Source organism: Bombus bifarius, unplaced genomic scaffold (genome assembly GCF_011952205.1).
Source record: "Bombus bifarius isolate JDL3187 unplaced genomic scaffold, Bbif_JDL3187 scf7180000009790, whole genome shotgun sequence".
NCBI lineage: Eukaryota > Metazoa > Arthropoda > Insecta > Hymenoptera > Apidae > Bombus > Bombus bifarius.
The window spans coordinates 1,129,136-1,152,603 of NW_022885336.1; the positions used below are offsets into that span (position 1 = coordinate 1,129,136).

At 39.0% G+C, this 23,468-nt stretch overlaps 1 protein-coding gene across 1 annotated transcript in view; it reads left to right on the forward strand.

Moving 5' to 3' along the window:
• The window catches only part of LOC117215776 (plexin-A4), a 105,053-nt gene extending 81,610 nt beyond the window's left edge, over positions 1–23,443 (forward strand). The window contains exons 2-10 of the mRNA XM_033462246.1: positions 13,779–14,510; positions 14,723–14,848; positions 15,045–15,506; positions 15,859–17,537; positions 17,649–17,862; positions 17,951–18,134; positions 18,307–19,017; positions 19,118–19,263; positions 19,360–23,443. Coding sequence (XP_033318137.1) covers positions 13,779–14,510; positions 14,723–14,848; positions 15,045–15,506; positions 15,859–17,537; positions 17,649–17,862; positions 17,951–18,134; positions 18,307–19,017; positions 19,118–19,263; positions 19,360–19,533 — 4,428 coding nt within the window. The 3' untranslated portion in view covers positions 19,534–23,443. The remainder of the gene's footprint in view (positions 1–13,778; positions 14,511–14,722; positions 14,849–15,044; positions 15,507–15,858; positions 17,538–17,648; positions 17,863–17,950; positions 18,135–18,306; positions 19,018–19,117; positions 19,264–19,359) is intronic.
• Positions 23,444–23,468: the final 25 nt, after the last annotated feature.

The following is a 23,468-nucleotide window of genomic DNA, read 5'->3' on the forward strand; positions in this document are numbered from 1 at the left end:
ACGTATTTGTGATACCTTTATTCGGAGCAATTGTAAGATCGTTAGAGACGAAGAAAATCGAAGAAAGCACAGGGAAGCCCCGTGAGAAGGCACGATTTTATGGGAAAAATCCGATTAACCCTCCGCCTTTCGAGTTCGTTCCACCGTTTGATCCCTTTCCTTATGATTCCACGGATCCTAGAGTTCTCCTCGAACGAATTAATTCGCGTAGAAAAATGATTCGTCGTATTAACCCCTCGTCTGGCAAATTTTCCCAGAAGTTTTGATTCATCTTTCTATCGTCGCGCACAGAAACTCGCGTTCATACATATGTGCTTTCGTATTTGCTGGAGATCAATATGGCTTGGAAAAATGAATTTTGTAAATAATATTATACTTGAAGCGACGATAGAAATAGTTTCAGTAAATTATTTAGCGGGAAACTATACAGAATTTCAAAGTATTTTATAGTTTTATATCCGCGAAATAATTTGCTAAATATTTATATCCCGTTCTCTTCGCTTTTTCACGTTTGCATCTCTTCGGATATGTATCCTTTCTGAAAATTCTTTATTCATAAAATGTATGGAATACACGAAACCTAGTAAAATTGTATTGGATACTAAAATCAAATACTTAAAAACTATCTGTATAGTAATAGTATAGTATATAGTACATATAGTATGTAGTAGTATATAGTATAGTGTATAGTAACAGTAGTATAGTATAGGCCGGAGAAAAACAAACAGTGTTAAAATATCGACAATAAGTACTTTAAATTCAATTTAAAGAAAAACGTAGAACAACAGCACACATTTGTACACGTTCTAGCGAAACTCGAGCAATCTACCAATGCGACAAATTCGCAATATAAACGTAGCACAACCCAGATGGCGCCGACTTTCCTGGCGTATATTTGATATCTATATCAAACAATACTTGGTGCAAAATCAATATCTAACACTTGGAACAATTTTCATGTTTCACCACTACCGTCAGAAGATCTATCTCTGTAGAAGATTACTACATTTATCATGATTTATTGTATTTCTAACTTGGGATTCCACGCAAGTCTGCAGAAATATCTATAAAGGAAACATTTTATATTTCAATTTAATTTAAAATTCGATGCTCCTTCTTTACTTTCACCACGCAATCATACAATATGTATAATTGTAAAAAGGGGTAGGGGAAAAAAGTGAATTTAACCGGAAAGAGAAATCTAACGTCGAACGATCTTACAAATCATTACATCTCGGATGCAATGTTTAATTAGTTTTCACGGAAGGGAGAAAGGCTGTTCCGCGAGTTTCCCCATCTTCCCGCGTTCTTTCACGATTTTCTTCAATGGCGATTCCATTCGACGGCAATTAATCTCGATTGGACGGCTAGGCTGCGATAAAGGGGAAGCGAGAACTTTTATTCGAGGAAGACCCAGTTGCGAATTCGCGGGGCTGTTATCACGCCGGTGGCAAAGCTTTCGCGAAACTGCGCAAGAAAAGCAAGAGAGTATTATCGCGGCATCCTTCCTCCACCGATAATGCCGTTGGAGTTCGATTTTTGAGAAGTTCCTTAAGCCGGCGAAAGAGCGAACCGTCGCTCGGATAGCTTGCTTTTTTCTCTCTTTCTCTCTCTTCCTCACCCTTCGCAGAAGGGAAAGATGAAAGATTCGTCGAGAAAGAGGATGTGAAACTTTCCAAGTTTACTCTCGTGGCAATTTTTTACCATTCCTCTTTTCGCGATAGCCGGGTAATTTTTATTGTTGCGCTCTATGAAGTTTCAGGAGAAGTAAGAAGAAAATAATAATTTTTCTTTAAGATAAGATGCGTACAGATTTTTGTAGTTTAACATTGAGGAAGGAGAGTTTTGTTATATCAAACATAAACTTTGAATATTTGATCCCTTGATGCTGGTCAGTGTAAGATAGAAAATTTATATAGACAATCAAACATCGAAGTAGATATTTTCTCATAACAAACTTCTTTTCTGTTAAAGTAAAGAAAATAATAATGTTAAAAAAGAAGATGTATAGTAAAGTTTCAATTACTCCTGAACATAGAATTTATAATCGCAAAACCAAAAATTGTGATATATCCTTATACTTTTCCTTAAAAGACCGTAATCTATGCAGCTAATTGTGTAATTATAGTGCATAACAAAATGTTTACGTATGTGAAAGTTATTAAATTATTATATATATATTGGTATATACATATGGATGTATGCTCTGACATAGAATTGAGATAAACCATCACTTAGATTTCAGTCATTTAGAAAAGAATAAAAAAGTATAGAATATAAGATAAGGTAAAACAAGAAATCGAATACATCAATCACATTATGAACAATGAGATATCATTAGTAATCCAAACTTCCTTTCAGTTTTAGATCTTCCACAACCCCTTTCGAGTTTCTCCTCGTAACAATTATCACGTCTATTTATTTCCATTATACAGGCCCATTTTTCAAAGGTGAAACCAAGCAATGAATCAACGAAGAAACTTCCAACCTCATCAAGAAACTCCAACTCCTTTCGCAAGAGTTTCCTCGATTCGACCGAGATTAAGCCTTCCTCCGCTCGTTCCGAGGGGTTGTTCGCGTTATTTATGCTCGCGGGCTCGCGAATTACTCGCGCGTGGTACGCGCGAAACGCGCATCGAATTGGAGATAAAATTCTTCGAGGATTTCTAGAGACATATTAATACCGCGAGCTGTTGGCCTGCAATAGGGAGCGAGTTTTTCGGTTTTCTCCGGGCGCATTCGAGCAGAAAAATCACGATGAACGAGAATTCCATGGTGACCGTGTCCGAGAATGCGTTTGAAAATTCCACGGGAATACCAACCGCTCGTTCCACTCTCGCGTTACACTGCGTACACTAACGCGCAAAAGTATTCAAACACTTGCTTATCTTTGACAGAAGATGTGTTTTAATTACGAAATTATGAATAAATAAAATTATAACGATTTTATTCTTTGTAGAGATTCTATACAGTAGGATATTCTGACGCAATTAAATTGATTTTTCCAAGCCAAAGTGTAATAATAAGACTGGTATTTATAATTATCAAACTTGCAGAACTATTTTGTTATTTGATAAATTCTTTATACATATATAGATTCTCTAATTTCTGAGTTACTAGATTGTATGACACGCAAGCTCTTTTGATGGTTGCATCTTATAGAATATTACAGGAAAATTACATATAGTTGCAGTAGACAAATTGTTACAATTTTGTTCAGATTTAGGATATTTTATATGAAGCGAGGCTATAGGGCGAGAAAACGGACAAAGAAGCAGTTGTCATGTTTTTCTCATGTAATTCTTTAAATAGCACGATATAGTAAATTATAATATATATGATAAGTAGCAAAATATTCTACATAAGATATAAATAATATAAATTAGATTTATAGAGCAGTGACAGCATAGGATATATACTAAGTACCGCTTATTTATTAATTAGCAATTAATTTGTACATTTTGATAAAATTCACATATACTGTTACCTACAATAAATCAAGCAAAATGTCTGGATACTTATGAATGATAGTGTACGTTTGCGAGAATCGTTTGTATGCATGTGAGTATCGTGTTTAGATGAAAAGGAGAAAGGAAAAACGATTAATCTTTCATCGTTACGGCATTTGCGCGTGTATCTTCTGGTTTAATATCGCTTCTTAACTATTGAAATCGTAAAGCGGCGGGTTCGTTCTCAACGATAAATGAAAATGTCCGTCAAGAAAGTTATTGTGGTTTCGTAAACCACAGAATAGGTGAATTCTCGATTTTACGATTACCCGCGGTATATGATGAACTGTTACGGCTTGAATATTGAAAATGTTTCGTTCAATTTCGCATGGAACTGCGAGTGCAAGGATTCTAATATGTTACAATCAACTGTTCATAAACGACGTTGTTATTTTATGGGCTAATATCGATCGATCAATGTCGAAACTGAACGCAGGCTAATTGAAACGTGTCAATTTTGATGCGATACGCGCGAGACACGAGATATTACGTTACTATTTTTGTCAATAATAATCTTTATTGACATATTAATCTCTATTGACTCGTAAGGGTAAATTTGTTAGTCTGGTCTTGCGTAAGAAAGCTTGATGAATTATTCCTTGTCGATTCCCATAACTTGCTTGAAAAATATCATATTGGCTCGTTGAGTTCAATCAATTCTACCAAATTTCGTAACATAGTTTCTGTAAAAAAATTCTTCGAATATGGTACATGGTTCAATTGTTGTAAAGCCCTAACAAATACAATTTGTTATATATGTTTGATATTTGGGACTCGAACAATTTTCATTCACGACATCAATTACATAATCGAAGAGCAGAAGGCTACGAGTCAAATACTACGACTTCCTGACCTAACGCAAGGAACTGTGTAGAGAACTATGTGTTCTTTTCATGCGAATCGATTTGTTTCCAATCGAAAAAAGATTACCGCCATGAAATTTCTCAATTTCTCGTGATAAATTTCTTGAGAGTTTTGGAAATTATCGACGCTATAAACGAACTTTCGCCTAACGAACCGAGTATGGGTAAGGCATAGAAACTTCGTTTTCGGTATTGTTCCTCGGTGGGTGATTTAAATTTATGGTCGAAGTGTGAGAAAGTTCTTTACGTTAGGATATTCTAAAGAGTATTGGGTTGCAACATGTATTTTGAACCGTGCTGTTAATTAAACTAATAGTACCTTAAATAACAGGATCGTTAATCGTAAGATCCTATAAATAATAGAAAGTTGGAAAGTAATATAATTTAAAAAATGGATATTGGAAAGTATGAAACATCGGACTAATAAATTTGGATATTTTTCTATGGAATTACGTTGTCATATAATGCTGAAATCGTGATTAAAATATCGTTCGATGTTACACGGAACATCGTAAATTCGAGATGTGACGGTTTAAATTTCTGATTCATAGAATGAAGCATTAAATTTTGAAACGGGTCGATAACTCGAATATTCTACGTCTGTCCATTATACATATATATCACAAATATACCAACGTTCGCATTTAGGATATACGCTTTAATCACACTTCTCGAATTAAGCAAACCCCTTCGAAATTCACTGCAGCTGCCCCCATTTTATTCAAATATACGCAGCACGAGCTTCATTTCGTCGTAATTCTGTCCGGTGGCGTGAATCGAGTACCGGTCAGTTTCTATAAATTTTTCACGAAAACGTCGTATTTCGTCGCACGCTCCCGGCAGAATGTAATTTTTGCATAAAATTGACGCGGAGCCCCGAGCGAAGATTGAAGAGCGGCGGCCGTTAATATTCCATGGAAAATACGGGCTTAAAAATGTATACAGCCGTGGTTGAAACGTTGCATTATATTCGAAATTGACCAGTTTCCTTCAGTTCCTCTGCTAGCCGCGATTGTCTCCGTTTCACGCTTGAAAATTAGTCTGTGCTTGGATTGGAACATGTAAATCAAATTGGCCAAATCTAATTTCTATTCACTTGCGTGAGGTTTCTGTTCCAATAACTGAATTGAGTAGCTAATTGAAATATATTGTACTGCAATCTATAATTGCATCGCGTATTTTTCAGTTAAGGAAAGTTCCAATAATTATCAACGAAGATTTGTGAGCCTTTTTAATTATGAATTTTCATTATGAAAAGAAATTCATAATTAAAAATGTTCATTTCCATTGTTAATCTCATATTCACTTTTGAAATCGATTTTCTAAGAACAATAAAAAAATATTGATTTTTAGAGAATTTTTCTTTTCGTAATAGCAAAATTCGCAAAAAACTATTTTGAATTGTTCATTGCCTTTTGTACTTTCGCTTCTCTAAAAAAGAATCGTTAGGGTGGAAAGAAACAATGAACTTAAGACGTTTCGAAAAGAAGTTGTTGGATCGTGGAAGTTTCTAACAAGTTGGTACTTCGATCCTTCTTGCCGCGAAGCAAGGGTGAACTAATTGCCGGAACATCGAGCGTACAACGCGCTTAAGCCGGATTTCGAACGGCCATTAATGCGCCTGATCGTGCGAGTAAGTTAAGGTGTGTTTCTACTGTAACCACGTTTTATGATAAAATATATATTTATGAATATAAATGAGAAATGAAATTTTGATACAGTAATTAAATCTGGAATAATTTAAGTAGATATTACACAAAATCATTATTATAATAAATTTCTGCTGCAAACTTAATATTACGTAATTATTTTACAAATCTAGCATGATCCTGCTTCATTTAACATTCATTCAGGGTATGTTTAATATTCATTTAGAAGATAAATATTCTTACGCGATTATCGATGTATAATGTTCATTAAAATATTCAACAGTTTTAATAACATTTTCATGAACTCTGAATAAAATTTCCTGGGGTAATTATTTTTTGACAGAGTCAAGTTTATAACAGAGGAATATAAATTTGGATCATGTAAGTATCTAATACAGGATTGACAACTATATAACACTCAACAATTTTTAATCTTAATGAAGTAGCCTCCAATGATTTACGAATTCAGTTCAAATACATCGGAAATCTATCCAATTCCAACTGAAATATTCGAACCTCGAATATATCCACGAAATTTACCTACAAAATTTACCTAGCAGAAATACCAATGAAAATGCAGCCTTATATAGGACGCAGGAACACGATCGGGCTCGAAATCGATTCAGGAATGCCGAGGCTCGATTCGTTTTTTCGTCCGTGTTGAACACCGATATTGTCGTGGCGCTCACGCTTTCAGGGTACAGGGTAGAAAATACTTGCGAACAAAGAGACAAGAACCCGGGAAGAGAAAGACAGAGAGAGAGAGAGAGAGGAAGGTGAAGGAAAACGAAAAAAGGAGAGAGAAACGACGGAGCCGAGTAATTAAGACGTCCACCGAGTTCTTGGTAGCTTTGTATCGAACACGTTATTAGTTTCTTTGTGTCTGGTGATCGGAAGGATCTCGTGAGAATAAAAAGGCGGATGGTGTTCCTTTATTTCTTTCCTTGATCCTTCATTTTTCTTCTCTTTTTTTTTCAATTTCTTTTTGTTTTCTTCAACCCGGTTCCTTTTATTGATTCCTCCGGTTTGTTCTTTGTAGTCGCGTGATTATTAAGTTGAGCTGCGTTCCACGGTTTCGCACGCTCGATAGGAGATTGAACGCTATTTAATCGCGATGTCGAAGGTTACGAAAAAAGGGGGACAGAGAAGTAATGGTCGCCTTAAATAGAAAGAAAGGCCTGATACAATCTATTGGACAGATTGATAAATTTGCAATAACCTTTAACCTAACCTGGTTCTTTGTTCTTTTCACCTTTCGTTCTCTTGTTTATTTTGTCTGCAACTGATGGCAATTGTTCCTTTGTAATCGACTGGTCTCGTCAGTTTCATTCTGATATCTGTATTCTGTCGATAGCTACGATCACGCGATTCTTTTTATCATGAGCGTTTAGCGGTGTATTTTAAAGGCGTTATTATACTTTGTAAATAACTGTCATAACCACGCAAACTATAATATAGGTGTTGTTCTTTGAGAGAAACGCGCATGGAGATAAAGAATAATAATTATATTTAAGCAAATTGCGTATAAGAAACTAATTTAGTCTTAATCAATGTTTGGAAACTCTGTTCATATACGATACCCAAAAAGTACTTAGATCCATTGCCTTCTATACCGTTTTATCGGACCATCTACCATGAACAAGTTTGCGTTAAACTAGGTAGAAAAACGTGTTTTCGTGTTTTAAAAGAAAAAGACGAGCTCGTTAATTGACCAGCAAAGAAGAAGCGAGAGCGGCGTGTAGTCGTTGTTCGGTGTAATCGCGTTGGCAAATCGCCGTAGAAAACTCACGAGGTTTCTTATTTCATTACCATTCGCGAGAGATGGAAGATACGCGGGTAATTGAGGGCTGCCGATCCGACAGATTCCGCGGACTTCGTGCGCAGTGATAATTATATTTATTATATTTAACAAGCCGCGGAGATTAATCTTTTATTCTCCGCGCGATGGAGTAATCATGGGAAAGTGGGATAACCCGGATAACCGAAGCTTTTCCAACGCTCCACTTGCCTCTTTGTCGGCGGTTCTCAGATCGTTCTCGACGAAAGGATGAAAGGGAAAGAGGAGCTTAGCGGGTTCACGGGGGCAACGAACAACGGCAATTAAAATGTCCGGCTGTTTTCACGGTAGTCTGATAATTGGAACGATTTTTATGCGAACAAAAGAGACGCTCGAACAGCCGCGAACATCGAAAACGCCTCCGCGTTGATTATATTCTTACGCCTTCTTCGAGCGTCCGCCTCCCGTTTCGACGTGACTTGATCCTGTTGGCTTTTGGTGACCCGTGAACTTCAGAAGTTGCTGCCCGCCTCCATGAAGTCGAAGTCTACATCTTACCTTCAAGGTAGAGACTTCAAGAGGTATGGCTTGATGAGCAATATTCGCAAACAATAAGACGGAGAAATGGATGGAACAAAGGTAATTGCAAAGAATGTGCATTCGAAGTTTGGAAGGATTCGTGATGAAGTAATCCTTACGGTGAACTATCTATTAGTTTGTTATATGACAGTTGCCAAAGAAGAATTTTCTCAACAAAGGAATAATAGATTGAAATAACAAAAATGAGTAATAAGAAGTAGCGAAAAACCTAAGGAAGCTTTAGAAGAGCATCTATATTCAAATTTATTACGAATCTTTGAAAGAAGGGATTCGTCGTCTATTCTTTTCTTCGCTAACTTTCTCATACTTTCATCTAAAATATCTTCATTGTGAAAGTGCAGCTTGCACTTCCTATCAGAAAGCCTTTCATCAATCCTTATTCCCACGGGTTCTTGTCCAAGTATCGATTTCTTTTCACGGCTGAACAGATTTCACGCAAATTTCAAAGTCAACCAATTTTCCTCGTAATAATCGCGCTAGATACACACACCTTGGCGATGTTACATACTGAGTTATTACGTGAGACGTGATTTATCTTGTGGGGATGACTGTGTGTAGACAAAGCTGATGCAAATCCTTGGTGCTGATGCCTGACACCCTTATGACACACTTGATAGACGTAACATCACCGTCAAAGTTGGGATATGTGTAATTCCATAGCTTTAGTCCTTCTAATATATCTCATGCATTCTATTAAACGCTAGGGCGACAAGAATTTACATTTACAAGCTTTAAGCTAGATTCCAAATGAACCACACTGCAAGAACGTAAGTGAAATTCTTGCTGAATTGTTGCTCTTTATGACGTTTGATAATTAGAATGGAATATTTTAATATAATATAGTTGAAGATCGTTAGATCTAGAGATAAAAGTCTTTTCAAAGTAGATCTCCTCGATGATTATGACAGACGATATTTTTGAAGAAGTGCACATGTCGAATTCAGATATGAAATAAAAAGGGTATCTGATAATATACGACCAGTCGATAACGTATTAACGATAACTATCGATTAATCGACGATATGCTGTAATAAGCAGGTTTAACAGTGAAAAAAATTAAATTTAAGTATTCCTCCTCTATGTAAAACGAAGAATACAACTCATCATTTTCATTGGCCGTTATCTCCAAATATTTATACTAATTTTACAAGAAACCGAACAAGACCACTGAAACTCTACAAAACTGTAGTACGCAAACTGTTCCACGAAATTCCATCAACCTCCATTTAATTCCTCCATTTAAAAACATCGCTATACACAAACATTTTAGAATAAAGAAGATTCTCAACAATAAAAGGGCGTACACACGCATCATCCAAGATTGGAATCGCCGCATCGCTGAGATGATTTCACTAGTGGAAAATAAAAATCACGTGGCCGGCATTTTAGCTGGCGACCAGACATGCAATTAACATCATGGGGCTGTGCGGTAGCTCAATAATTATTGTTATTATTTCTGCACGCTTACAGCGGGCAGAGATTGCAACACAGTCGCGCAGAAACGGTTGTCCTGGCCGGGTCGATTCGTTTATTCGGGGCAGAGGTTACGTGCCGGCCGTTCCCCGAGGACGAGAACTTCCTTCTACGAACGTTCCCCTTTCCCTCTTTACCTTCTCTTTTACCTCCGCCTCTCTTTGCTTCTTCCTAGCTTGTGGCCGCGGTCTTGAACTTTGTCTCCTTTCTATCGTGCGGTTCATCGCGGCCGATGCATGTGAATCGTGCAATTAAACGGTTGGAAAATAAAGGGTTAAGGCTTGCCCGTTAGGCTTCCATGCTTGCGGCGATAACTAGGCGCGCCGTGGCCTATCGTGGGTGGGAAGAGACGTCGAGGACAGTGATTGAAGGATATGAAACGTATAATGCACTTGCCTGGTAGTCCTGACTGGCCATGGATCGAAGATCAAGCGAATCTTGTATCTTTTTCGTTTTCTCCAGAGGTCGACGTTTTTACGCTGGTTTCCACGGTATTGCGACGTTCAACGGGTGGTCGACGTCGTTCGTTAACCTCTTAACATCCACGCTTCTTTTTCCTTCCTGCTTTCCTCGGTGATATCGATGATCGAGCGAGTTTTTTCATGCTTAGAATCTGGAAATCAAAGGTTTAAAGGCTTTAATGTATCAAGCATATTTGACTTTTAACATTAGATCTACAGTGGTTACAAGAGTATTATATTTATTATAACATTTACGTATTCATTAATTAGCTCCTTATTTTATGCATTTTTATATTAGCATTTTGTGTACTTTTGCATCTTTTAGTTCTCCACAAATACATAAACGTCCATACCCTAACGATTATAATTAGTATAGTATAATGAAAACTGATAGATTATATATATATAATGATTCGCTTTTTATCACCACTAATTTTACGAAAAGCTTCTTCGTGGTTTTATTAAATTACTAAAGTAGACAAAATCTAAAATTTCCAAGTTAAATAATATCGTTAGTATAGGTTGTCAGATTGCTGTAATTAAATATTGCGATGTTATTAGATAGTTGCGAATCAAATTTCGGGAGATTAAAAAAGAGCGGAAATAAAGCCGAGTTAGTTGGAAAAACGTTGTTCCAAAGGGCCGCGCTTGACATGATACCCGTTAATTTCACCTTCCGGATTTGTCCTCCTTTTCAACGCTGACGGCAACGTGTCTCAGGATTGTATAACGCGATAAAAAGTGGTCGGCAAAAAGTCGTCTACACGGTATAATTAACAAGCAAAATATTTGTCTTAACGTGCTTACCTGGTATAATAAAGTTACCTCTGTTACTCAACTCTTTAGCATTTATATTAAAAGTATAATTTAAAATTTATATTAAAACATATAAAGATAAAAAGAACACAAGGGAACGAGAGAAATTTGTTCTTCAAAAATTACAGAAGGTTGCAGTACTCTTTTGCTATCTTGCTTAAAGACGAACGTACAGATAAGAGCCATTTCAATTCAGCTATATATTTAAAATTTTAAGCAACTATTCATACTATACATATACTAATCTTTTACCAAATATATTTACAATAAACGTCTTGTAACTTTTATTATATTTCCTGATTCAAAGTCTACCGCGTATTCTCATTTTCTTCATTTGTATAATAAATATAAAAGCAAGGCGAATTTATATTACGAATATATTTATAAAAATTTTTACTACGACAATTGTTCGAATATTTTCATAAATCTCTGTATACTAATTAGTGAGCGAAAGTAATAAGCACAGCTCAAGTTTACCACGTTCAATGAAGCTGCTTGCAGTTCCGATTTTGTTGAACCGTCGCTTTGAAGCGACATTAGCCTAAGCGGTGTGTGTGTTTAAAATAGAATGAAGCACACCCGAGAAGAAAGAAGAAAACTCGTGCATAGAAAATCGAGTGAGTGAGCATACTTGAGGGAGAAAGCATTCAAAGCGTAAAGACGTAATTAGAGATAACATATTCCAAGCATCGCCGTGAAAGAGAAAGAGCCGTGGGACGGTCGCGAAAGATCGACTATTTCCTATGCGTTAAAAAAGAACCGATCGTGAGAGAGTTCCCCTCTTTAATCGTTTCGATTATGTAATCGAATCTCCATGGAAGAGATTCGACGAACATGAAGGAATTTTTTATTTCTACCTGTCATCTAATAATTTCAAATAGAGTTCCGTTGGATACAGAAACCGTATAATTATAAACAAGCACGTATTAATCTGTCAATAATTAGAGGAAGAGAAAAACGCTTAAAGCGTTCCTTTATTTTTATAAAACATTGACACATTTTATGCAATTGGTGAAATGGTGCGATGCAAGTCTTTTTATTAAAATTGATCCTATTAAATTATAAGTAAAGATTAGAAAGTGTGTATGATTGAAACATTTAGTGGATTAAATATATCTTACAAGAAAAAGTGGCTTTAATATGTTCGTTATTCCTGACGCGTATTATTGCATTGTCTCTTAATTATTATCTAAAACTTAAATGAGTTGGTCCCTGGTAATAATTATTGCTACAATGCCCTACATTTTGTTTTTATAGTTTTAATAAAAAGATTCAGAAGTAGGGAACAAAATAGGAAGCAATGAAATTAGAGAACGATAAAAGCTTATGGATTTTTAACAAAAATTAACTGTTAACGAAAGCAACAAATTCTAATAGTCAGTAATTTAATATACTCATATTCCTAAAACCATCTAAATACATATTACATGAAAAACATAATTTCTATTTTTCAAGATCTTCCTCCAGAAAAATTTGATTACGTAACAAATTATAATGTTTAACGACGATATCCGTAGAATCTCTTTAAAAACGGTACTCAGACCAGTTTATCATCATCAGACGATTACTGTTATTCATAGCTCGATCCCGGGACGGTCTTGCCTTTTTATTAGACAAGCGGGTGTAATTCTAGCAGGGAGACGTTCCGTCATCCTCGTGGTCGCCTCAACGACGAGCGAAATCTAGTCGTCCCCGAGATTTAATTTGCGACCTCTTAGCCGCGACTCTGAACGAGCCTCGCCTCTACAACCTGCACAGAGACGAAATTCACGAGAAAATTTCCCGACGAATGATAAAACGTAAATTTCACAAAGTAAAATTTTAACATCCTGGTATTATACGTTTTCAAATTAATCGTTTGTTCCTGACGAAATAACGGATTGAAACGTTCAACTGCGGAATAAAGGTGGACTAAAAGAAGGGACTGGGAAAATGGAAACACGCATTTGGACGGCACGCGTTGATAAGCGATTAATATTTAACAAAAATGGAAATGAGATGCGTTTGTTTTCATGAAATTGTAAATGTGGAAGCGTAAATGTTTCATTAATCGCGTCGGGTGCATCAGTCAGTCTGTATCATCGTTTCGATGAATAAACCACATTAAATTAGTAGTCTGAAAGGAACGGTCGAAGAGAAGGGGTTGAATTAGCCAGCCACGATCCCTCTATCCTTCATTTAGTTTATCGAATTCCTTGCCCAGCAATTAAATCGCACAGGATCGATTTAACGTGTTACCCGCAGGCTGTAGTCCGAATTTATAGCTCGAAGATCCTCCCTTATCCACTTTTTTCCTGAACGTTAGCCTAAGGTTATAAATGTAGCGAGATACAAATGATATATCATGGTACTTGTCGATAAGTGAAAAGGAACAGGGATCCTTGAAGCAGTAATTGATTTTACATCGCGATTAGGAATTTTTCATTGAGTATCTGGAGCGAAATGCGACCTTTAGACTTTTACAATCACCGTTATCGATCAGTTCGATATTCCCTGGGAAGGGATAAAAAGCGCAAGGTTGGGGAGCTTGTTGAGTTTCGAGCATACTCGCTATGAGGTCGATCTCGAGCACAAGCGTTACGCAATCGAAAACATAGACTAATCGTGATATTACGTGTTTCTTGTTACAGGTGGTAGTGGAGAGTTCGACCCTGGCCCTGGAGTACGGCGACCTGGAGATCGATCCAGATTGCCCGGTGAACCCAGACTTGTTGTTCGACTCGCAGCTGATGCACCTGTACGTGATGACGAACAAAACGGTGTCCAAGGTCAAAGTGCAAGAATGCTCGGTATACAAGACCTGCTTGGACTGTCTCGGTGCCAAGGACCCGTACTGTGGCTGGTGCTCACTGGAGAACAAATGCAATCTGCGCAGCGACTGTCAGGATGCTGCCAAAGATCCGCTCTACTGGATCTCGTATAAAAGTGGCAGATGCACGACCATCACGACCGTCACGCCGGACCAATTGCAACGCACAACCGCTAGAACCCTGGAGTTGGTTATTGAAAATCTGCCAACCCTCTCTGGCCAATTCCTTTGCGCGTTCTCTACTTTGGACAAAACCCTGATCACGAATGCCTCGAGAAAGTCGTTTGGAGTGAACTGCACCACACCCAGGACCGATCTATTGCCATCTATTCCGCAAGGGCAACATCATTTCACGGCGAAGCTTTCAGTCAGGATGACGAATGGGCCTGACCTCGTGGATACCAATTTCACGTTCTTCGATTGCAACACGTACAGCTCGTGTACCAAATGCGTATCATCGAGCTTCCCCTGTGACTGGTGCGTCGACGGTCACAGGTGCACCCATGACACAGCTGAGAACTGTCGGAACGATATATTGGTCACCGGAGTTAGTGTAAGTGGAGATTCTGTCTAATCGTTGAATGATGGTTATGGGTCATCTGGGATCAAACGATTTAAACGAATAAATTCAGAAACTTGATAGAGTCTTTATAATAAAGTTCGCTTATATTCAAAGTATCAAGTTTTCTTCAAAATTGAATCACACAATTTTATTAATTCGTTTCATTAGATAATCGTTAAAATCAACGAATTCTATTTCCACAGAGAACGGGCCCCAGCTATAGAAGCGGTCCAGCGTTCTGTCCGACGTTGAACGCGACCGATTCCCAGGAGATCCTGGTGTCTTCCGGCGTGAAGAAGGTGATACGAGTAAAAGTGCACATCATCGGGGTAAGTAATGCCATGGTTCATCTTTCTCGAATGTAGAATCCCGTCTAATGCTGTTACATTAATTCCCTGGACGTTTTCACGTGTCGTTAGCGGACCTTTCATAACAGACAGAAAGAAAGAGGGAATCGCTGTGTGTCGGGACTGGTTCCCGTCTAGGATGATTGACGCGCTAACTTATGCGAAACATCTTTTCCAGCAATTCATCGTGCAGACTCGGTTCGTCTGTCAGTTCAACATAGAGGGCCGTGTGACGATCGTGAACGCTCGGCTGCTCGCGGACACGATTTATTGCGAGGAGACCGAGTTTTCGTACACATCTCGGGCGCCCAACATCACCGTGCCATTCGCGGTGATCTGGGGTGGCTCGAAACCTTTGGATAATCCACACAACATCCATCTGGTAATATACCGGTGTCGCGACATGGCCGACAACTGCGGAATGTGCCTGACCCTGGCGCCCAAGTACGACTGCGGATGGTGTCAGAGCACAGACAGATGCGAAGTGAAGGACAACTGCGAACGCAACACCGGCATGTGGCTGAACAGTAACCAAACCTGCCCGAATCCCGAAATACATTCGTTCGAGCCGGTTATGGGACCTTGGGAAGGTAATACGAACGTGACGATACGTGGCATCAACTTGGGCCAGACATTCATGGTAAGGGGCAATATCTTAATACATATAGGAGACTTCTGTATAATATCGTCATATATGACTTTTTCGAGAGTAAATAAGAACCAAATTTTTTATCTATAATAATTTCGTAATACTCACAAAACACTGGGTATAGCACATAGGATATAGTATGGAATATACAACCTTATTTAAAAGTCTTAGTACTTATACATTAATATCATAAGAATACCAAGCGAACAAGAACGAAAAAGTCTTATAGATTTGATAGGTTCGATCAGTCTCGAATATAATTAAGGTATAAGGATCTGTTTTGCAATAAAAGTATCTTTTGCTTAATTTTAATATACAAAGTATGACAATCGATTTATTTCAGGACATCTACCGAGGCGTGATGGTTGGTGGATTACCATGCGAGCCATACAAGGAACTCTATATACGCACAAAGCAAATAGTCTGTCGAGTGGATGGCCCAGGTACAGAAGAAGGCAAACGTGGACCAGTAATCGTGAGGATCGAAGATTTCAGGGGCCAATCCGAATACAACTTCGAGTTCGTAGATCCTCAGATTCTCTCCATATCACCAAAATACGGACCTATGAGCGGTGGCACCACCGTAAGGATCACCGGGAAATATATGAACGCTGGCAGTACTATCAAAGCCTTTATCGATGAATTACCGTGCTCTATAATCAGTGCAGAGATGAATGAAGCGCTCTGCATGACTAGCGCTAGTGATCATAAGAGGAATGGAACGGTGAAGATGACATTCGATGGTGCATTTCGGATCTATAGCGGAACTTTCGAATATGCTGATGATCCAACGATCGAGAGTGTAGAGAGTGGCGTTGCTGGTCAGATGAAGATTCCGAAAGGTATTCCAGCAGGAGGAATAAAGATCTCGGTAACAGGCAAGAACCTAGGCTACATTCAGAGTCCGCAGATGTACGTGTACTACGACGAGAAGATGTTCGTATCGCAATGCGAAGTGCACAGTCAAGAAAGCATGATCTGTAAATCACCCACCATCGAAGTACCAGACAACGTTGTCCTAGACGCAGAAAAACCATTAATGTTGGAATACGGCTTTCGCATGGACAACGTGACAGGCGTGCAGAACTTGTCGCAACACGGATTCAACCATTTTCTCCTCTACCCGAATCCTATATACGAGGTGTTTGACGAGGAGATTAAGTATTACAAGAGCGACTATTTGACCATCAATGGCCAACATCTAGACCGCGCTTGCCAGGAATCGGACGTGACAGTACAAATAGGAAACGCGTTCTGTAACGTTACTTCGCTCTCTAGGCAACAGCTCACTTGCAGACCACCTCTGACACAACCACCAGCCATCGATTCCGATGGTTTTCCAAATAAGCAAGAACTGCCTGAGGTGATTGTGATCGTAGGTGGCACACTCCGTTACAATATAGGAAAACTGAGCTACGCACTGCCAGCTGGTCTTAATGGACCACTATCGAAACCAGCTCTGATCGGAGTGATCGCCGCCATTGTGATCTTAGTATTCGTGTTTATCGCCTTCCTTATTGCATATCGACGCAAATCTACGGAGAGCAATCGGGTACTGAAAAATATGCAAGAACAAATGGATATTCTAGAACTTCGTGTCGCAGCTGAATGCAAAGAAGCTTTCGCTGAGTTGCAAACAGAGATGACAGATCTCACAGGCGATTTGACCAGTGGAGGTATACCTTTCCTAGATTATAGAACATACGCTATGATGATACTATTCCCAAGCGACGACAATAGCCCGGTGCTGCAATGGGATCGACCAGAATTGGCACGCAAAGAGAAAGGACTGCGCCTATTTGGACAATTGATAATGAATAAAACGTTCTTGCTCCTCTTCGTAAGGACTCTCGAGAGCAATCGATACTTCTCGATGAGGGACAGAGTGAACGTGGCTAGTCTTATTATGGTTACGCTTCAGAGTAAGATGGAGTATTGTACAGATATTCTGAAGACCCTCCTAGCGGAACTAATTGAAAAGTGTACGGAAGGAAAGAGTCATCCGAAACTGTTCCTTAGACGGTAAGTTTAGTATCCTCTTGGAAAAATATTTTGATACTTTATCATTGTTTAATATTTATCACGATTGTAGAATAATTGTAGAGTGATAATGCTACTTCGTTTATGTTTCAGAACGGAAAGCGTCGCTGAAAAGATGTTGTCAGCTTGGTTCACTTTCCTCCTGTACAAGTTTATGCGAGAATGTGCTGGAGAACCATTGTATGTACTATTTCGTGCAGTCAAACAACAAGTCGATAAGGGTCCCGTCGATGCAATTACATCTGAAGCACGATATTCGTTATCGGAAGAGAAGTTGATCAGACAGTCCATTGACTTCAAACCAATGGTAAAATTGTTGATTTCAATAAATCTTCATAATTTCTTTTTCGTATTACGACGTTCTCTTTAATATAATTTTTAAATTGATTTTTTAGACGGTCTACGTGTCTATATCTCAACAAACGGTCTTCGTCGGCGGTATGGATCCAAACACAGAAAATGTTCCAGTCAAAGTTCTCGATTGTGATACGATATCTCAAGTGAAGGAGAAGGCGTTGGATACAATTTACAGAGCCACGCCTTACAGCCAAAGACCAAGGAAGGATGATCTTGATCTTGGTAAGATTCGAAACTTTTAAACTTAACATTATGTACATTGTCATAAGTATTATGACGCTAACGTAACTAAAGTTAAAATTTTCGAATAAATATAACCAGTAGGTGACCTAACACTTACTAACAGACAATGTAAGTAATATATATCCAATGTAATACATAATTTTTGCAACAGAATGGCGAACTGGAGCATCCGGTAGATTGATCCTCTATGATGAAGATTCTACGACAAAAACGGAAGGCGAGTGGAAGAAACGAAATACGCTGAATCATTACAGGGTACCAGACGGAGCATCGCTCAACTTAGTCTCCAAACAATCGTCAATATATAATCTATCGATCCTCTCCGAGAAGACGGACAAATCGCACAAATACGAAACCCTGAATCTTAGTAAATTCAGTTCAGCCAGTCCACCGCTCTCCCGTGCCACATCGCCGTTAAATCAAAATCACGACGGTGGTTTGAAATGTTGGCATCTTGTCAAGCACCATGACTCCGATGCACGAAAGGAGGGAGACCGTGGAAACAAAATGGTGTCAGAAATCTACCTAACGAGGCTATTAGCCACGAAGGGTACACTTCAAAAGTTCGTTGATGACCTGTTTGAAACAATCTTTAGCACTGCCCATCGAGGATCAGCTCTTCCCCTCGCGATCAAATACATGTTTGACTTTATGGACGACCAAGCACTGCAGCACGGCATATCCGATCCTGAAGTCGTTCACACATGGAAGAGCAATTCGCTCCCACTCAGGTTTTGGGTGAATCTGATTAAGAATCCGAACTTCATCTTCGATATACATAAATCGAACATCGTGGATTCGTGTCTGTCCGTCGTCGCGCAAACGTTCATGGACAGCTGTTCCACTTCAGATCATAGATTAGGTATGTAATACCTGTTTGACAGTTTAACTTCTATGGATCTTTTTTCTTGAATTTTGGACATGTTAATGTGATTATCTTCATTTTTTAATTGTATTTATAGGCAAGGACTCGCCGAGTTCTAAACTACTTTACGCAAAGGACATTCCAGTGTACAAAGAGTGGGTAGAACGTTATTATGCAGATATTAAAGTGATGCCAGCCATATCCGATCAAGACATGAACGCCATGCTTGCCGAAGAGTCTAGGGTATGTATTTTTTCTTTCTTTTTTTTTTTGCGATTCTAATAGAATTATAGTTATTGCCAATTCTTATTTTCTCATTTTTTCATTTCCTTGTTATAGTTGCATACGACGGAGTTCAACACGAATTGTGCCCTGTACGAATTATACACGTACGCGGGTAAATACAACGAACAGCTGATAGTTACTTTGGAGGAGGACGAGTTTTCACAGAAGCAGAGATTGGCATACAAACTCGAACAGGTACACAATATAATGGCGGCGGATAACCCCTGATGTACCATGAACTCTATGAAGCATATGACAAAGCCCGCCCGCCAAGAGTTACCCTGCTGAATATTCTACCGCAGTTAGGTACTCTTAATGAAGCACCAAGAGGACTGGCCTATGTTGTAATCGATCGTCTCAGGTTTCCGTGCAAGCCAGTTATCTCAGCTTAGTACGCGAATTATTAATACAAGAAGAAATTGCACAACGGACCGCTAAACTGTTCGAACGGGAGAAATATAAAATGTCTACGAGGACTGAAGTGTTTTTGTGACAAAGTCTTCTGAATTTGGTTGCTGGTTGGCAGGTGTGGCAATAATCACAACAGCGCATTGTCACGCATAATTGTACATAAAATACCAAAATCACGATTAATTGTAATAGAATTATCGATGTGCAACCACACCACCCGGCGGCCACGCAACCACATACGAAATGAAAACTGAAAAATTTTTCGCGTGCTATGAAATCGTCGTGATGACGATTTACACGCCGCGACCGCCGGCGGATAGGGTTTTAAAACGAACGAAAAAAAATAATAGAACATTAGTGTTATAAGTGAGTGAACGAATCAGCCGATCAAACCGATAACTTGTAAATGTGTTTAAAACGGTCGATATTTGCCGCCGCTATCGGAGATCGGCGATTTTTAACGAAGAAACATTTCCATCCACCGCTATTAGCAGAAATTTTTTTGAATTACGAACTGACGAATTTTAATAAATAAGATAATTAACGATTAACGATGATTAATTAAACAATATGAGTATATTATATATACATGGATGGTATGTCGTATGTATATGTGTACATATATACACTTTATACCGGCGCAAAAGTATGTGTGTATGTATATGCAGTATCCGAAGAACGAGCGCGCGTACAGTATAGGCGCCGATACCGAGATATTTCTCTCGCGGCGATTAATCGTTGCACGAGAAGAGAAAGAATGAGCAAGAAGAAAAGGAAAATGAAGAAACAGAGGCGTCGCGATAGCAATTTTCGTCCAAAATTTGTAAACGTGAGCTTCGACCGTCATTGATTGAGCAGGATGCCATACTGTACGTACGCCATGCATTACGCGTATTATTTATACTTACATGCATCCAAAACGAAAAAAAAGGAAAGAGTCATCCGCGAAATCGGAGACAGACTGTGTATTAGTTGATAGGTATTAATCTATGGACTATGGCCGCGCGCGAGGCCAGCTCGATGTGACGGTTGTGTTGAGTGTGCGTGCTTCCCCTCCTTGGTCTCCAGCTCATTGTTCCATTTTATCATTAATCGTTCGTTCTCATCGTCGTGCATCCATCACCTGATGTTCACCTGATCATTGTCGCGCAATTCATGTTCATCAGAAAAAAATCCCTCATTGTCCTCGTGTCATCAATTACCTCTCTTTGTATTACATGTAGTAAAGATGTCCACTATCGGCGCCTCTTCTACTCTTTCTCATCATTCCTAAGAAATCACATTGTGCCACTCTCTCTTCTCCCTTGTAATGCTTCAACGCCTCCGTCGTCATGTTGTTGTCACTCTTAATTATTGTAATATATAATGAATAACGATCACTGTTGAGTATTGTCTGATTGTAATACATTGATATTGAATTGATATGAATTGATAATCATTAATTAAAGCGTAACATTAAACTTTGTGGATGTAGCCATATTGGTATGGGTGAAAGTTTAAAACAATTGATGCAGATGAGAGTGGTCGGGAGCCGTTCGCGATAGACAGCGCTCGAAAAACCTCTTTGTTCTAGGAGTATTTTACCTGTACGCCATTTTCAAACGAGTCGAATCGTATAAATCGTTCGTTTTAATCTATATACATATGTATAGAGAAAGAGAGAGAGGGATCAAACCTGGTATCATCGTTTTCGAAAACCCTTCGCTAGGAATCTTCATAATCTTCGCTGTATCATTTCTTCCAAGTTAATCGTACTATTAACGAACCACTTTTACAAACGCACATCGAAACCCAATGAGGTGTTTCGTCACGTGATAAGACTTCTCGATTCCGCGTAGGTAAGTTTCGATAAAATATCGAGACTATCATAAAAGAATTCATATCGCCGAAGGTGGTCGAATCGAAGCAACCTTCGTGAGTTCTGTCAACGCGAGCGGCTAGTAGCGAATGAGTGTTGTTTGTGTATGCGTGAGAGTGTCCCGTGCGTCAATTCAATGTGCAGTTGTCAGTGGAGAAAGTATTTATTGCTCAAAAAACATCGGAAGACCGTGTGTGGGAAGGAAAGGCAGCAGGAAAAAATGCGGAGTTGGTAGGCTACGGGAAAGGAACGGGGGAGGGGGAATGGATGGGTGCGTAAATTAAAAAGCGGCGAACGTACGTGAGACATAAAGAAGAAAAAAATGGATCACAGACAGGGTACTCCGCCAAGTCGAGAAACACGAGAAGAAAACCGAGAAGATACTCACGTTGTTCAGTCGCTGTATCACTTACAAATGACAAAAATAAATAAATAAATGAAAAAATTAACAAAAAAAGACAAAGGACTCGCAGCGCCCTCCCCCGCGCACGCCGACTTCAAATGGTACTAATAAACCCAAAGTGCCTCTGGTAGATTTTTGGGCATAAGCTTGAGTAATAAAGACTACATAGCGTTTACTATAAAAGCACGATTACGACGCGATCGCTGATTGTAATAAAACGATGATAATAATAATTTAAACAAAACGAAAAGGGGAGGAGATCGAAAAGAAAAAAAAAGGGAAAGTGAGACAAACGAGTAGGAAGGAGACAGCGAGAGAAGAGAGAGCAAGAAAGACAAATAGAAAGTGAGGGACAGGAGCGCGTGTAACGAACATGTAAGTACACGTGCTTACTTATTGAAACACAAAAGAAATAATAACAAAAAATAAAAACAACCCGAAAGGGCGGAGTGCGGGCGTACCGGGTGTACGCGGTGCGTACGCTAATTACACGTTTAGATAGGTATACATATAGTCGGTAGCCTAGTCTCTATATCAGTGTCTGCCCTGAGTGTCTTTCCCATGGTGTATCCCTATAAAGTGCGTGTACCTTGAACTCCTGGTAAGCAGACGTGCAATTTCCTTGAAACGTTCAATCAACCTCCCTCTTTGCTCAGTCATCATCAGCCTTTGAAACGAAGGAGAACCCGCCTCTCCCTTCTACCAACGTCCTCCTGCGCCAACTTTATCACCCCTTCCACCACCAATATCATCGTTATTATCATCAAATTCCCCCCTCCCTTCGTAACGCGTTTAACTGTGCTCACACATCACGCGTCCTTCGCCACACTACCGATCGGCACGTTTTGCTAAGTAAATATTATTATTGTATTGATGGTTCCTCGTTAATTATGGAATGTACGATCCCAATTTGTAAAATTCGAACTAAGTAAGGAGATGTGTATCGCCGTATCGTTCGTGCGTGGCTTGCTGCCCCGGCAGTCTACTACCGTGTATGCTGAGTCGTATTTGGAGAGAGAACGTACGCCTCGAATCGAATGTCTTTGTCGAAGGATGACCGTGTACGTATGAGCATATATTTAGGTCTTCTTGTTTGCTTTGTCTCTGCTCGAGGAGGTAAGATTGATCTTACGTCAAAAAAATGGTCTCGATAAAAGGAGGAGCGGGACCATTGGTACAGAGTGAGATGACAAATAAGAAAGACTGGGAATGACAGATCATTCGAATGAAAGATTTGCATGAATGTTTGTGGACTGTGTAAGACTGAGAGAGGCAGCGGAGGGAGCTTGCCAATCAATCCGGGGTCGCTCCCTCGCCGCTCATTTTTACGTCATAAACATTAATTATGATTATACATACAAAACAAAAAAAAGATAATGCATCCAGCAACACGATTACGTTACGTTTATAATAGTCATGTTCCTTTCCGATCAATAATTATTAATAAATCTATATCAACCTTGCTACATTATTTTGTACTTGTTTTTTTAA